Consider the following 14,289-nt stretch of genomic DNA (forward strand, 5'->3'; position numbering starts at 1 on the left):
GGGATTTAGGTGCCCTGAGGGAAAGCTGCAAAACGCACGACCACATACGGCAGACGCGCCTCCATCACACAGAGCGTCCTGGGAGCAAGCGAGCCACGCGGGCCCCCGCTCCACGGAATCGGCAGCTCGAGACAGTTATGTGCTGCGGACGTTGCATGCTCAAACGGCAAGGCATGTACAGATCGGTTTTTAAAAATAAGCCAAAGGAAGGGACGGTTAGGAAGAGCAGCTGTTTCACCTCGAGGTATGCTTACGTTATTAAGTCCTTCTTGCTCTCCTTGCACTGGGGGTACTTGGGCTTGGGGCTGGGGATGGTCACCTCTCCCGGGTACCTTCTCTCCTCCAGAGCCTCCTGGAATGGGTCCAAGTCTTCTGGCTGCAGGCAAAACACAGCTTCAGGGCCGCACAGGGGACAGAGCCCCACACAGACCACAGACGCCGCCCCCAGTGGGCTGGCCGCCTCTGCACTTCCCTCCTCTTCCAAAACACTGTGCCTTTAAAATCATTGCCCATTTTTGTCCCGGTGAAGCCCCTTCTGAAAGTGCAAGCCTGGACGCTATTCAAAGAGCATCTTTTTTCAGAGCAGACCTTAGTTTCTCATCAATGGTTCTAAACTTATAAATTCATCCCTGTCAGTGGGCAGGGCCTTAGTCAGTATTTCTGTTGGGGTACTTATAAGGGGAACAGATAACTGGTTTGGAAACCAGAGACACCGTTTCTTGGTTGATCTTTTTGATTCAGTGTCCGGGAAGCACCTGCTGGTGTTACAATACTCTTATACAGCGCTGACCTGCAAAGCTTAACCACGAACCTTAGAGGCATTTTAGAATGAGGCTTTCACCAGCCACTGGGGAGCATTCTGCATGTGTGCCTTAGGGCCCAAGGCAAGGGAAGACCATCTGAGCTTAATGTTGTAGTTCTCAATTATTCTTATGCAGCATTTTCTTTTTTAATAGGAAGTGTCTACTTCTGATTAAGTGGGTCCCAGTGCAGTAACTAAGGAACTCCTATAGATGGTGATACTCAGCAGATGTGTCTCCTGAATGCAGGAGAGCGTTTCTTACTTCTGGGACAGTCTGTATGATGAAAATACTTCTGTCGATTTATGAGGGCTTAATTTTAATTAAAATAAATTCAGAGACTCAACCACCACGCCTTATTTGGTAGCAATGACGTAACACTGTAGGAGAGAAAAGAATACTTTGGAATTTACCTTGCCACTTAGATTCTATTCTTTTGCAATGCCTGGATACTTAAATCAGTTTGAAGAATAAAGATAATAGGCTTTAACATGTAATGGCCTTATAACCAGGTGCCTTTCCTGCCAATTCTTACAAATAGCTAATGTTCCCTTTTTCTGCACTTCCTTGTTTCTGTAAAAAGCTATTGCTTTGATGGTGGTCTCCCTATTGTATTCAAAAAGGATTTTCATTTTTCAGTGAATAAAGAAGGTGCCATAATTTTCAGAACTGAACACAGGAAAAAAAGCCAGTACAATAAAGAACAACCTTTTCTTCATTTTCTTTTCTTAGCCTAGAGGATATTTTAACTATTTTATCAACTTGAATGTGAACATTGTAACTACAGGTGACCCCCACTTTTCGAAAGCTCATGACACATGCCACTTCGCTTTTTCGGAAGACCTGCTTTAGTACCTGCTTTTGCTAAAAAAGAAACCCAAGGAGGATTTTTGCTTTTACAAAGAAAAGGGCAAGAAGCACAAATAGTGTTCAGTGTTGGTTTTGCGGCGAGCTGTGGGAGCAGCAGGTGCACCCTGAGCATCGGGATACCCTGAGCATTGGGAGTGGCCCCGCCATTCGCCTGCTCCCGAAACCATGCTCAGCCTCTCAGCATCCAGCTCCAGAGCTCTGAGCTGTGTCTGAGAGCACCTGGGCTTGGTCTCAGGTTATTTGTGCATCTGTTAACAAGGTGTGTCCAAGGTTCAGAAAATCAAAACCTGAGAGGTGATTTTTGGGGTCTGGGAACGCTCAAAATATTCTCTACATAAATTAATTAATCACACCATTTAGCTTAGGAGAGTTTCCAAAGGAAAGCTCTATTTTTGGATCACAGGGGAGATCTTTACTTCAAAAATATGTTCTTGACATTGGTTGTTTGGTAATATCGTGCTCAACAAAGATTTAGGCGATAGTGCTAAAATGGTTTTTTTCAAGGCTGGAGTACACTCTTCTGAATATTTTGGGTTTCTCTGAGAACAGACACTATCCTTAGCTTCAAAAGGCTAGCTAATTAAAAGCTCATAGTTAACCATTTAAGTATTGAAGATGTCATAATTCCCCATCTGCAAGGAGAATCATGCCTTATATCAATACGTCACCCAGAAAAACCAGACTGACTTGCTGTCTATATATTTTCTTAGAGAAATCATTGGTAACAAAACGCACCTGTTAGAAAATAAAATTCATCATGGAAAAGAGTCTGTGGTTTGTTTCACCAAATCAGCGTTAGTGACAAGTCTCTCCCTGGTCAGCCCTCGTCGGCTGAGGTCATACTAAGGGAGCCCACAGATGCCCGCCCCCATGCCCCGAGTGAGGGGGACGTACAGGGACCTCGGCGGTGTCACCCCCGTCGGCCCTGCGAGGCTTCATCTTGGTGTAGTCCACGGGCAGCTCCCAGCAGTCATCCTCTCCCAGCTGGAAGCACCGGCTGCCCATGACTGCCTGCTGCTGGGGGGACATGGGCTCCAGGGGCGTCAGGACCGGGCAGCAGCTCTCCCGTGGCCGTGGCTTGTTCATGCTGAGGTCCAGAGTCCCGTTCTCGTCCACCTCCATGTCAGGGTTCTGCTGGACAGAGAGACATGGTAACCACGCAGCTCCACCCCCAGCTGCAGCCCTGCCTTCAGCCAGTGCAGAATCCAAACGCGGATTCATCCTGTGGTCTCCCGTGCACAGGCTCCCGAGGGGAGCAGAAGCGGTGTTTTGGGACATGTCTGCTGGCCCATGCCTGGCCGCAACACTGGATGGCAGGTGCATGCGTCTCTTCACCTGCTGACCTGTAATCGGTCTATCCATCTGTCTCTTACCTGCCTAGCTCATATATCTACCGTGTATTTACCATCATCTTTATCTTCTTTTCTCTGCAATACATCTCCTGCTTTTAGAAATAAGCCTCGCCAGAAAAAATCAAACAAGTGCCTAATCTCAACTCTATTCCAGCTCAAATAACATTTAAGAGATCAGAGATAGATGTGTGTTTATGCTTAACAATCATCTTTCAGTTTCACCGATGCGGATACTTCGAGAAGGGGAGGGGGGAGCAGACGAGGCAGAGGCACGGCGGGGTGAGGGAGAAGCAGCCAGAATTCACTTTGCACATGAAATCCTGTGATGAAGAGTACTTTCTGTTTTAAGGGAGGAGGGTGTGCAATCACAGTTCAAGTACCTCTACTGCAGTGAGTGCGGTCTGACTACTCTGTGTTTTAGCAAACATGCAATTCAGCCTTGGCTTAAAACAATAAAGAGGTACTGGGTGAGTTTTGTTTGTTTGTTTGTTTGTTTTAAATGATGCTCTTAAACAGATAAGGAAGTCTTCAGAGCTCACCTCTAAGGAGGAGGGAGGCCAGGAAGGACACATGGAGGACAGAGCAGGAAATAACTGCGAACAGCCCTCTACTTCTGTTCCCGGAGAGTTACAGTTTCTCGAGCAAAAATTTGATCTCAGAGCTGCGTGAAAGTTGCTGCCTCCCCAGATGTCTAGCAGCTCCCTCCTCTGGATGTAACAGCGGAGGGCAGCTGCTTGGGACGGAAGCCCCACGCAGGCTGTTACCTGGAGACATGACAGAGCATTATTCTGCCCGAGCTCCTCCTGTCCGGGAGCACGCCTGCTGTCAAGCTCTCATACTCATTTAGCCTGCGTCACGTTGGACTTAATTCTCAGTCTTGGCTTTAATAAAGTGAAAGAAAAATGGGAAGGGGTTGCTTTCTTTTTTTTCCCTTGCCACAGAAGCTCTTCCATACTAGCCTTGGATTTTAGCAGCCCTGACCACCATGAAATCGCATGCCCCTGACATGTCTCTAAAAATCTAGGAACAAAAATATTAATAGAAAAGAAAGCAGATGCAAAGCTTAAAATGCCTGACCTTTCTCCATTCCTACAAATTATAATTACTTTGAACAAGTAATGAGCTTGTTGTGAGGTTGTGAGCTCCTGGTGCCCATGGCCACGCAGCTCTAGAAATGCAGTCCCTTTGTTTTCTGGCGAGGAGGTGAGGGACCAGGTCTACCTGCCCACACGTGCTCTGAGCTCACAGGCCACGTGCACCACCCGGCCCTGACCCGGGAGCGGCCCCCGCGGGGCTGCTCCCTCCGGCTCTGACCCGCTGTCCGGCTCCCGCTGGAGCAACGAATCCATTCACAGAAAAGCAAGGCAGAGGCCTCGCAGACCCTGACGCCGTGTCAGCATCTCTGAGGTTTTTGGACTAACGAGAGCTGGCCAGCACGGCGTGACAGTCCAGGTGGAAATTGGATTTCTACTTTTTGTTCCCTAATACTGAGCGACCAGCTGGGAGCTGAGGACTGTCCTGCGCTTTACTTGACAGCGGGGCCACCCGCCCTCCTCGCGCTTGGGGTTCCAGGCACCCAGCTATTGTCTGTGCAGCCACCCGAGGCACCGTGAGGGTACCGGCTGTCCTCTGTTTACAGATACGACCCTGGATCCTAAGGAGCAGCCTCCCCCACACGTCTTCTCTCACAGGCCTGACAATAGCTCCTGGCTTACAAACCCGTCGTCCCAGGGGGACGGCTCCCTGCACAGCTGTGCTCGGGGCCCCACCGGCAAGCGCGCTCCGAGGGCATCTGCTGAGCGCCCGTGTGGGGGCTCGGGTTCTGCTGGCCGTGAGCCCGGGGTCGCTCCCCCCCCCCCCCCCGACCCCCGCCCCCCAGTCGTACCCGCGCGGCGCACAGGTCCTGCGGCTTGGTGGACAGGTTCTGCGGCATCTCGCGGCAGCGCGTGGACAGGTTGAGGATGGCCGTGGCGGCCATGTGCGCCGCCTCCACGTCGTGCGCGTAGTCGAAGCTGCTCTTGCTGCACGTGCTGCTCGCGCTGCTGCCGCCCCCGCAGCTCATGTTGCTGCTGCTGGGCGCGTAGCTGCTGGTGCTGCTGCTGCTGGGGCTGGCGTTCTTGCAGTACCGCTTTGCTGGGGAGACACGGGCACGGCGATGACCTGGGCCCCCGCGCCGCCGCCGGTGCACGGCACGCGCCCCGCCCCCCACACCGCGCCCCTCCCACCAGCCCCGTGGACACGCGCGTCCTGGTGGGGCACGGGGCGCGCGGCTGGCCTCCCGGGGTAGAGCTGGGTGAACCGAGGGGCCACGTGCGGCTGCGGGCCCACCACCCAATCTGTTTAAGGGCCGCGCCTGATTAGGACTCAGCCGCCTGACCTGGGGAGGGACTGGAATGCCAGCCTGCTCGGGACCCCAGGATGGCTCTCCCCATCGTGACTGCGCATCCGCTCAGTGGGCGCGGGGACCCCACAGAGCTTGTCCCTCTAGAGCCTGGCGGCTCCTTCCAGCCAGGAGGGGCCTCAGAGGCCAGCCGGGGCTCACTGCGTGCAAGTGGTGCAGCCTCACAGGCCCCTGTGCTTTTGGGAGGCGTCCCTCCAGCTGGGCATGCATGAGGGAACACCCCCTTCCCCAAGAAGAGCCCTACCCTGTGATTCTACTAAAGAGCCCCGTGGAGGAAGTGGCATGGTCAGGGACAGGGACTGACGCACACCCATGGGCGTGGCAGAGCCCGGGGAAGCAGGGCACCATGGCGCGGTGCACGTGCATGCCACACATCGTCTGGCAAGCTGACACCTGAACGGAGCCCGGCTCACGGGATGTACGGGTGACAACCTCCATCACCCAGAGCACACAGGTGTTTAAGAGCTAAGGTGTTAGCTCTTAACCCCCTTGCTTTCATGGCTGTTTGGAAGTCTCCTCTGGCCCACGGATGGGAAACACTTGTGGATGATTTTTTAGGGCCCTGTGTTCATTGCCAAGGGCCGCAAAGTCATAGGGTGTCCACCTGCAGGGCAGACAGGTCTCCCCTGGAGTCCTGCCCAGGAAGGGAGTGGCCAGGGTGAACCCAGGGTGAAGGAACGCCCCCCACACATCTCCCTCACAGTGTCCTAGACTCCACCAGCGAGTCTCTCTTGCACGACCCCCATGCATCTTTGAACATCCTTTCCAAAGCAAGCTTAGCCACCTCTCCCTGTGTGTCCAACGCTGTCGCCAGTGGTCTGTAATCCAAGTAGCCCCTTAAGAGGACGTGCACAATACTTTCCTCCCAAAGGGAAGGGGCCAACAAAGCAGAACTGAGCAACTGACCTCACATGGCCACCACAGTCAGTTATCATGAGCCACGCCAAGAAGCTGCCCAAAGCACCGTATTCACATACAAGTGAACAAATAACCAAGCTTTCATCACTGATAACTTTCAACTTCGGATCCAAGACTGCTTTCATTTTGCCACCGAGCTGCACAGTGATGCTGGCACCAGTCCTCACTGCAGCCCCCACCAAAAGTCACCGAGCCGCTGCACAAGCAGATGACCATTTGAAGCAGGTCCCCTTGCGTGGACCAGAGGGCTAACTGCACAAAGACCTCCCAGCATGAGGAGTCTGTGCAGGCCTGGTCCCTCTCCATGAAGATGAATCAGCACACCTGTTAGTCTGTCTGGGACGTGACATTTCCTTCCTCATTCTTCTGTGAGTGCTCCTATCTAAGCAGCAGAGGGCCCAGTGTGGATGGCAGCAGTCTGGGGTCTGAGCACAGAGACGTCCCGTGGGGCCAAGGCAGCAATGCAGGGGGACCAGACAGAGACCCTCCCTGGGGAGGCGGCCCCTTGGGACCTGCGCCGTGGGCTCAGGGAGCCACACTGAGACAGCACCTTGTCTCCACATGGACAGAAGTCTGTGGGTTCACACCATTTACAATTTTGATATAAAAATAGGAATATAGAAATTGTGGGAGAAATGCAATAGTACTTATGTGAGGGTTCTTTTTCCTAGTGAGGGCTAGCCGCTGGCTCAGGAAAGAAATGGAATGCACATAAATAAAAAAAAAATGGCCGTTTTGTTTTGAAATGAGCAAATTTCAATTTCTAAAAGAGAGTCAGCAGGACGTGTGTATACAGCAAATGGCAGCAAACTTTTGGTAAAGTGCATCTACTTCACCAGATGTTTGAGTCCTGAATGGCACCAAGTTGGTACGACTGGGCAGAATGTGAGCGGGTGAGCAACCTGGGGGTGACTTGTTGACGAGCCTGATTCAGGACAAGCAGGTGGTACACGCATCCACATCCCCCATGCCTTTTCACAGAATGCAAGCACTCCTTTGTTTTGTTCAAAATGGAAGTAAGAATGTAGGTCCTCATAATTATCGCCAATTTGTAAAACGCTCACAGAGCCAGCATCTGTGGCCAGTGACCATGACAAAGTGCACTTCCCCTTCCGATAAGGCGGCAGACAGAACTGGTCACTGTCCTTCTGGGTGCCGGCCTGTCCCTGGCCATGACGGAGGTCACGCCTCTCTGTGAGAGCACCACCACCCTGTGTGGTTACAGTGGTAGCCCTCGTACCGCGTGGTAAACCCCCTTCAAAGATTTTATCCCTCTCTTGCAGGAGAAAGAAAGACTCCATGGGATTTCTACTGGCTAAATATGACAAATTAAAAAAATGAAAACAACCGTGTTCCAACCAGAGCCTTTGCACACTGCCCTACTTGTGAGAGTCTCCCGAAATGTGTGTGTCTTCTTCTAAGAATGTCCGCCTTCTTATGTATTAACATAAGGGAATAAATCAGTGTGTCCTTACAGCCCAGACTTCCACAAAAACCAGACAGATAGAGCACAGTGCAGAGATACGCATCCCGAGGGCTCACCCCGCAGGGGACCTGGGTGGGTTTGGACGGCCTCGCACCCTCACGCACCGACCCTCATGGTGCCCATGCAGGTCTGTGCTGTGGTGAGTGCTACATGGGAAAAGGAGCTTTCTTGTGAGAATGTAGCTAGGTGGGGTCTGCGCACTGTCTGCTCACATGACTTAAAGCATCAAATCCCCGTCTGGACTCTTCACTTCCCACTCACTCATTCAGACAGATAGTGTTTGCACGGCCAGCATCAGCACTGCGGTTTGAATCTGAGGACGGGAGCTTACGGTCCAGTGGGAAGACAAGCTGTTTACCCATGAGACTGCCCAGGGTGCGACCCAGAGCTGCACGTGGGCCGAGAACAGGTGTCCGGTTCTGCACAAGCACCATCGTGAAGAAAGTTAGGAGGAAGCCTGCTGAGTGCAGGCCAGGCTGGGTGAGACAGGACCCAGTGCTGAGAGGCTCTGGGATCAGCTGGACGGCAGGGCAGCCACCTGCAGCTGTGGGCAGGAGGGCGGGCATTCCAGGGAGAGCCGGCTGGGGGCGGGGGTGAGGAGGCCAGAGGCCCGGCTCCAGAGGATGCACCCCGGACGGCCACTGAGCAGTTCTGGGAGGTGTTGCCGGCAGGAGGCCTGGACAGGGGCCGGGGTAGACGATGGGAGGTTGAGCACATTGGGGTGGCACTGAGTTTAAGGAGCAAAGAGGAAGTTGAAAGCCGATCAGAAAGTGTTTAGCTTGGAGAATTTGGAAGTTGGGAACGACAGAGAGGGCGGCTCATGAGGGGAGCCCATGGGAGCTCTGGGAACGTATGGGTTTAGACAAAGCTTGGGGTGGTGATAAATTGCCCAGAGATGCAAGCGGAGATGTTTTAGCCTGAGTTTGGCAGCTGTTTCTGCAAAGGACTGGACAATAGTCTAGGTTTTTATGGCACAACCGCTGGGCTTTGCCCTTGTGCGAAACCAGTCACCGACCAAATGGATGAGGGCGGCGGGGCCCCATATGGCTTTACCTATGCACACTGAAATTTGACTTCACATAATTTTTACATGTCACAAACTCTTCTTTTTTACCCAACAATTTAAGCATATCAGAGCCATTCTTAGCTCACTGTAACAAACAGGCTGGGGAGATGCCAACCTGGTGCTCATGGGAGAAGGCAGGGCCAACATACACGTTTGGGAACCCCTGTCCTTTCCCACCTTCCCTCCTTCACTACTTCTGCATGTGGACTTCCACGCCCTGTGGGAGAGTGCCCCAAGCTCCTCAGCATGGTGAGTGATGCAAAGCCGTTTCCTCACCTGCCCCACAGGGCCTGTCCCTGCTCTCAGGCACCTTGTCAGGCCACGGGTCTTTCATCTTTGCATAATTTCTACTCAAGCTCGTGATCAAGTACAAGATTTGCCATTTTGTTAAAGCTCCTGCTAATTCCTCCAGAATGGATTCCTTGCTTCACTTTCTGCATGAGTGTGTATTTCACTGTCTTCCATTTGTTCCCTAGCCCTTCCTTGAAACTTGTCATCCAGAAGGAAAGAAGAGGTAGATAGATGATACATGATAGAGTGGATGGATGGATGGATGAACAGATAGATGGATCAGTGGATGAATGGATGGATGGATAGAGGGATGGATGGGTGGATGGGTGGATGGATGGACTGATGGGTGGATGGATGGATAGATGAATGGATGGATGGATGGATGGATGGATATATGGATGGGTGGATGGGTAGATGGATGGATTGATGGATGGATGGGTGGATGAGTGGATGGATGGATAGATGAATGGATGGGTAGATGGGTAGACTGGTGAGTGGAAGGATGGATAAATGGATGGATGAATGGATAGATGGATGGATGGATGGGTGGACAGGTGGATGGATGGATGGATGGACAGATGAATGGGTGGATGGATGGATGGATGGATTGATAAGTGGTGGGTGGATGGATGGATAGATGGATGGATGGATGCATAGATGGATAGATGGATGGATGGATGGATAGACGGATGGGTGGATGGGTGGATTGATGGGTTGATGGGTGGATGGGTGGATGGATGGATGGATGGATAGATAAACAGACAGACAGACAGCAACTAGCCAGTGTCTGGAAAAATGCAGGCACTTAAATCAATGTGTGTTGAGTGTTTCTGAACACAGGTGGTAGGATCTAAGGTGTGATATCCAAAGACTGGGGTGAAAGGTCCTACTTTTATAACCTGTTGGACATTTCCATGGCCCTGCCCCTTGCTCCCAAGCGTTATGCTCTCCCCGCCCCGACAACAGGCTCATTTCACAGTTATTCTTTAGGAGCAATGACTCAGTTCTCTGCACCTGCAGCAAGCCTTGGGGAGGACATTCTTGTAGGGTAACCACAGACCACAGTTGCTCTGTGGTGTCTACTGCCTGGTGCCTAGGATCAGGGACAGCTCTCAGCTTACATCCTATCAAGAAAACTGACCTGGCCACTCTCATCCTTAATGGGAATTTTCTTTGATGTTTTAAAAGTCTGTTAGGTGAATCTAGTGTGAGAGAAATGGAGTCACTGAGGTTCTTCTCAGTAAATTATGGTAAAAGGTTGCCTTTCCTTCTGTTTTTTGTTTGTTTGTTTTGTTTCTTAAAGACCTAATATTGAAGTTTTTGTTCTGTATTCTTGTTTCCTTGTGAGCCAGCTGAAGAGCTTGGCTCAGCCGAGGTTTCTGACAACAGGTATGTTCAGGGTGGGTGAGAATGAATGCCAGTAATTACAAGTTTGTCCAGCTCTTTAGCGCTGTCAGCTGATCCTCACAACAGCTCTGTGAGGTCCAAAGGATGGGCACTATTACTACCTCTCTGTTCTGGGGGAAAGTAACACCCAGAAAGATTAATCTGCCAAATATCACACAGCTCCTAAATGGAAGAACTGAGAATAGACCCAAGTAGGTTTGACTTCGAATCCACTAACAGGTGTTGCAAGCATGAAAATGTGCTCTACTGGTCATGACCTCACCCAAAGTCCAACCATAATGATGAGGTCAAGGGAATCAGGCCATACAGACCAATAGCAGCAAACAGGTGCAGGAGACAAGCAGGTAGAGGAACTCCTCCCCATTCACTGCGAGATATTGCTGAGTTGGAAATTGTATAAACAGAATTCTTAATTATGTGAATTCAATTTTTTGATCCTTCATTTGCAATCAAATGGATCAAAAGGATAAAATTATAACAAACCAGAAATTGGTGAATTATGATTAAATAAAACAAAAATAATTATTTTCTGTTATACCCTAAGCCACTCTCTTTTCCACTTACATTTTTGTTCCTCTATATTATGAATTGATACACGCAAGGATAATCAATATGTGATATGCCAAAGAAATACTAAATTTCACTCACTATACATATTAATTGTTATTAAGGCAAAGAATGACTAACATAGAAACACGTGCAGCAACTCACATTGAATTGTAAAGAGGTTTTGGAACTCCCCAAACATTCAGTTTAAATGAAAATTTTTGTGTGCTATGATTTTAATTAAATATCTTTTTCAGAGAGCTAAAAGAACTTTAAAAAAGGTCCATCTCCTCTCCTCTGCTACAGAACAACAAGATAAGACTTATAAATCATCAGAACTTCTACACCCCTCAACCCAGTCAGGAAAATTTGCCAACTCAGTCCACATATCCTAGAATTCGAAGCAGAAATGCAGTTAGATAAATACGTGACATCAGAGAAATGCAGTCACCCCACTCCCGTTCAATGACTTACCATGTTAACGCAGGGAAGCAATGGGAGCTACCTCAAATAGCTGGTAGAGGGCTCAGAACCCACGAGGGCAAGTAAGCTACCCCTTCCCAAGAGGCAGGTGGTGTTTTATTTGTTCTACCTGCTCTTTGTTTTTATTGGATGCATGGCAGCTACGTCACCACGGGAGGCCCTGCCTGGACCCACTCCCCATGGGGCAACAGGCCAGGGTCGGCACCTGCTGGAAGGAGGCCCGGTGACACCAGCAGAAGTTGTCTGCTCTTGGGTGCACCCTGGAGTCACTGGTAACTGAGATAATGTCACCGTACAGGCAGCATCCCTGGGGATGCCAATTTAGTTGGTCCAGGGTGCAGCCTAGGCATTAGAATGCTTAAAATCTCCCCAGAGGGCTCTAATGTGCATCCAAGGTTGAGAACTCTGAGGGAACACAGTTTCTCAATGGCCAAGAACTCTGGGTGCTATACCTCTGGCACTCCCAAGTTGCTCTGTGTTGGAGCCATCCACGAAAGGAAGTTTATGAAGATAAGGACACTGCCTCAGCCACAGCAGGAAACCATGAGCCAATGGCTCTCTGTCTCCACATTCTGAATGTGGCCAGAATGTGCTGCTTTGGAAGCATTGAGGGAAGGGCATCTTTCTCCATCCTGCAAGCTTCCGCTCACCCACACCTGGGAGCACCCAGGGGAGCCCAGCCTGTGGGTGTGCTTTCTTTGGTACCCATCAAGTGACCCCATGCTCGACCAGCTTGTAGGAAACGGATATATACACAACAACAACATTATCAACGGCAAGCGTGACTCTCACTTAAAGAGTGTGCACCTCCTACCATCATATCCTTTGGGGGATATATCCCTGGTTTGCACCTTGGGAGCTATGGCCCGCTTGCCATAAGTATGGCTGTCGTAAGTGTTGTACTCAAACGAGGTCTTGGAATATTTCTCCAGCTCTTTGGCCAGGTTGGAGCGAGGCGTGGTCGTGGGGACGTTGTTTCTGTAGCCGTAGTGAGGGATCTCGAGCTGCTTTACAAAGCACATTGGCCTGTAAGCAAACAAGAAATAATCGACAGCTTGCTTTCCCGCGGCTTCAGGTAAGACACGGTTCACGTCAGCATTAGGGCACGTCGCTCAAATCCACCTTCCTGAGCCAAGACCTTGTGTGCTGGGATTGTAGAGCCCCAAATAAGCCGTCTGCCTCACTGTCAGCATGCACCAGAAGAACACAAATGAGACATTTAACTTTTCCCCTTATTTCCTTTTCGGTTTGGGGCCCTGGCTGGCTGGGTGGACTCAGGAGGTGCGAAGACAGGAAGGACCCCGCGTCTGGGCATTCCTTTCTCAGGGGCTTCAGAGAGGAAGAGTTAACAACAAAGGAGGTGAGCTAGTAAGATGTTTTCCTTAAAATAAAAATAAGAAGAAATAAAGAACAACTCTTAGGGACATGGGCTGACCCAAAACGAGATGAAAATGTACATGGCTGGACATGAAAATGGAAAACAAATAGCAGCCGGTACATCCAGTATTTTTATGGGTGGTCATCCAGCAGTCCAGACTCTGGAGGAAAGTATTTAAATGGAGGAACGCTCAGTTATTACACACTCATACCTGGTTTTGCGTGTGTATGTGTGTGTCCACCTATTTCTGTATCTCATGGGTGGGATTTTTTAAACTGTTTGGGGAAATGGCTTTAGACTTACAGACAAGTGGTGTGGAGGGGTTCCCTTTGCTCTACATTCAGCTTCCCTCAGGCTAATAGCTTTATCGAATCACCAACACATTTGATTTCATTTATTCAGCCTATTCTTGTCAAATTAACAAAATACTGTGGTGATTCGCTGAATGCCTGTCATGTGAGGCATTTTACCAGGTAATCTGTGGCAGTGCATATACAGGAACAGACCCTCGCCTTTGCCTTCAAAGAGCACGCAGAACGTGACATTACTTTAAGAGTCCACTGCGGAGTATGCTGTACAGGTGGGTAAACCGTCCAGGCGAAGATCCAGGGAGAGAAACTACAGAGGGCAAAGGTGAGAGGCAGGAGCACTAACAGCATCTCTGGGCACTTGCGGGAGGCTGGTGACCTGGGGCCAGATGGGGGAACTGCTCCGCCCAGTGGGCAAGGCCCAAGGGTTTGGGCTGGGGAAGGCATGATCCCCAAGCCTTCAGAAGATTAGGACCAGCTCAGAAGGAGTGGGGCTTGGAGCAGAGGTGTCGGGGACCAGGTGGCTCTTGGTGAGGGACAGAGGTTGTGCTGGAGGCCCACCACCCGCGGCCAGGAGTGGAAAATTGGAACAGGATTGGAAACCCTTACGTCTTCCTGTTGCACAATCTGCTTGAAGACTTTTCAACTCTTAGTTAAATGAGTGTGGATTTATTTATTTATTTCTAAAGATTTTTAAAAAAATTTTATTTATTTGAAAGAGAGGGAGAGAGAGAGAGAGTGAGCACAAGCAGGGGGATCAGTAGGCAGAAGGAGAGGGAGAAGCAGGCTCCCCACTGAGCTGGGAGCCAGACCCAGGGCTCCATCTCAGGACCCTGGGATCACCAACTGAGCCCCCCAGATGCCCCATGAGTATGGATTTCAAGTGTCTTCTCTTTGCTCCCTTCCGTCTCCTTCCTTGCCCACTGAGTGTGCCCCGCGTGGAGACACCATGGGGAATGCACACAGGGAGACCAGGTCCGCCA

The 14,289-nt window shown here is 50.6% G+C and overlaps 1 protein-coding gene across 17 annotated transcripts in view; it reads right to left on the reverse strand.

Moving 5' to 3' along the window:
• MYT1L (myelin transcription factor 1 like) overlaps positions 1 to 14,289 on the reverse strand; it is a 418,463-nt gene that overhangs the window by 70,003 nt on the left and 334,171 nt on the right. For 12 of the 17 annotated variants that reach the window (XM_073896929.1, XM_073896930.1, XM_073896934.1 and 9 more), the window contains 4 exons: positions 12,435 to 12,646; positions 4,908 to 5,155; positions 2,565 to 2,804; positions 255 to 376 (listed from right to left, as the gene is read on the reverse strand). In XM_073896929.1, the coding sequence (XP_073753030.1) occupies positions 255 to 376; positions 2,565 to 2,804; positions 4,908 to 5,155; positions 12,435 to 12,646 (822 nt within the window). The remainder of the gene's footprint in view (positions 1 to 254; positions 377 to 2,564; positions 2,805 to 4,907; positions 5,156 to 12,434; positions 12,647 to 14,289) is intronic. The other 5 variants (XM_025867562.2, XM_073896942.1, XM_025867561.2 and 2 more) reach the window with 1 other exon arrangement.

This window comes from Callorhinus ursinus, unplaced genomic scaffold, assembly GCF_003265705.2.
Source record: "Callorhinus ursinus isolate GAN/ISIS: 27379988/994484 unplaced genomic scaffold, GSC_fseal_2.0 scaffold10, whole genome shotgun sequence".
Classification (NCBI taxonomy): Eukaryota; Metazoa; Chordata; class Mammalia; order Carnivora; family Otariidae; genus Callorhinus; species Callorhinus ursinus.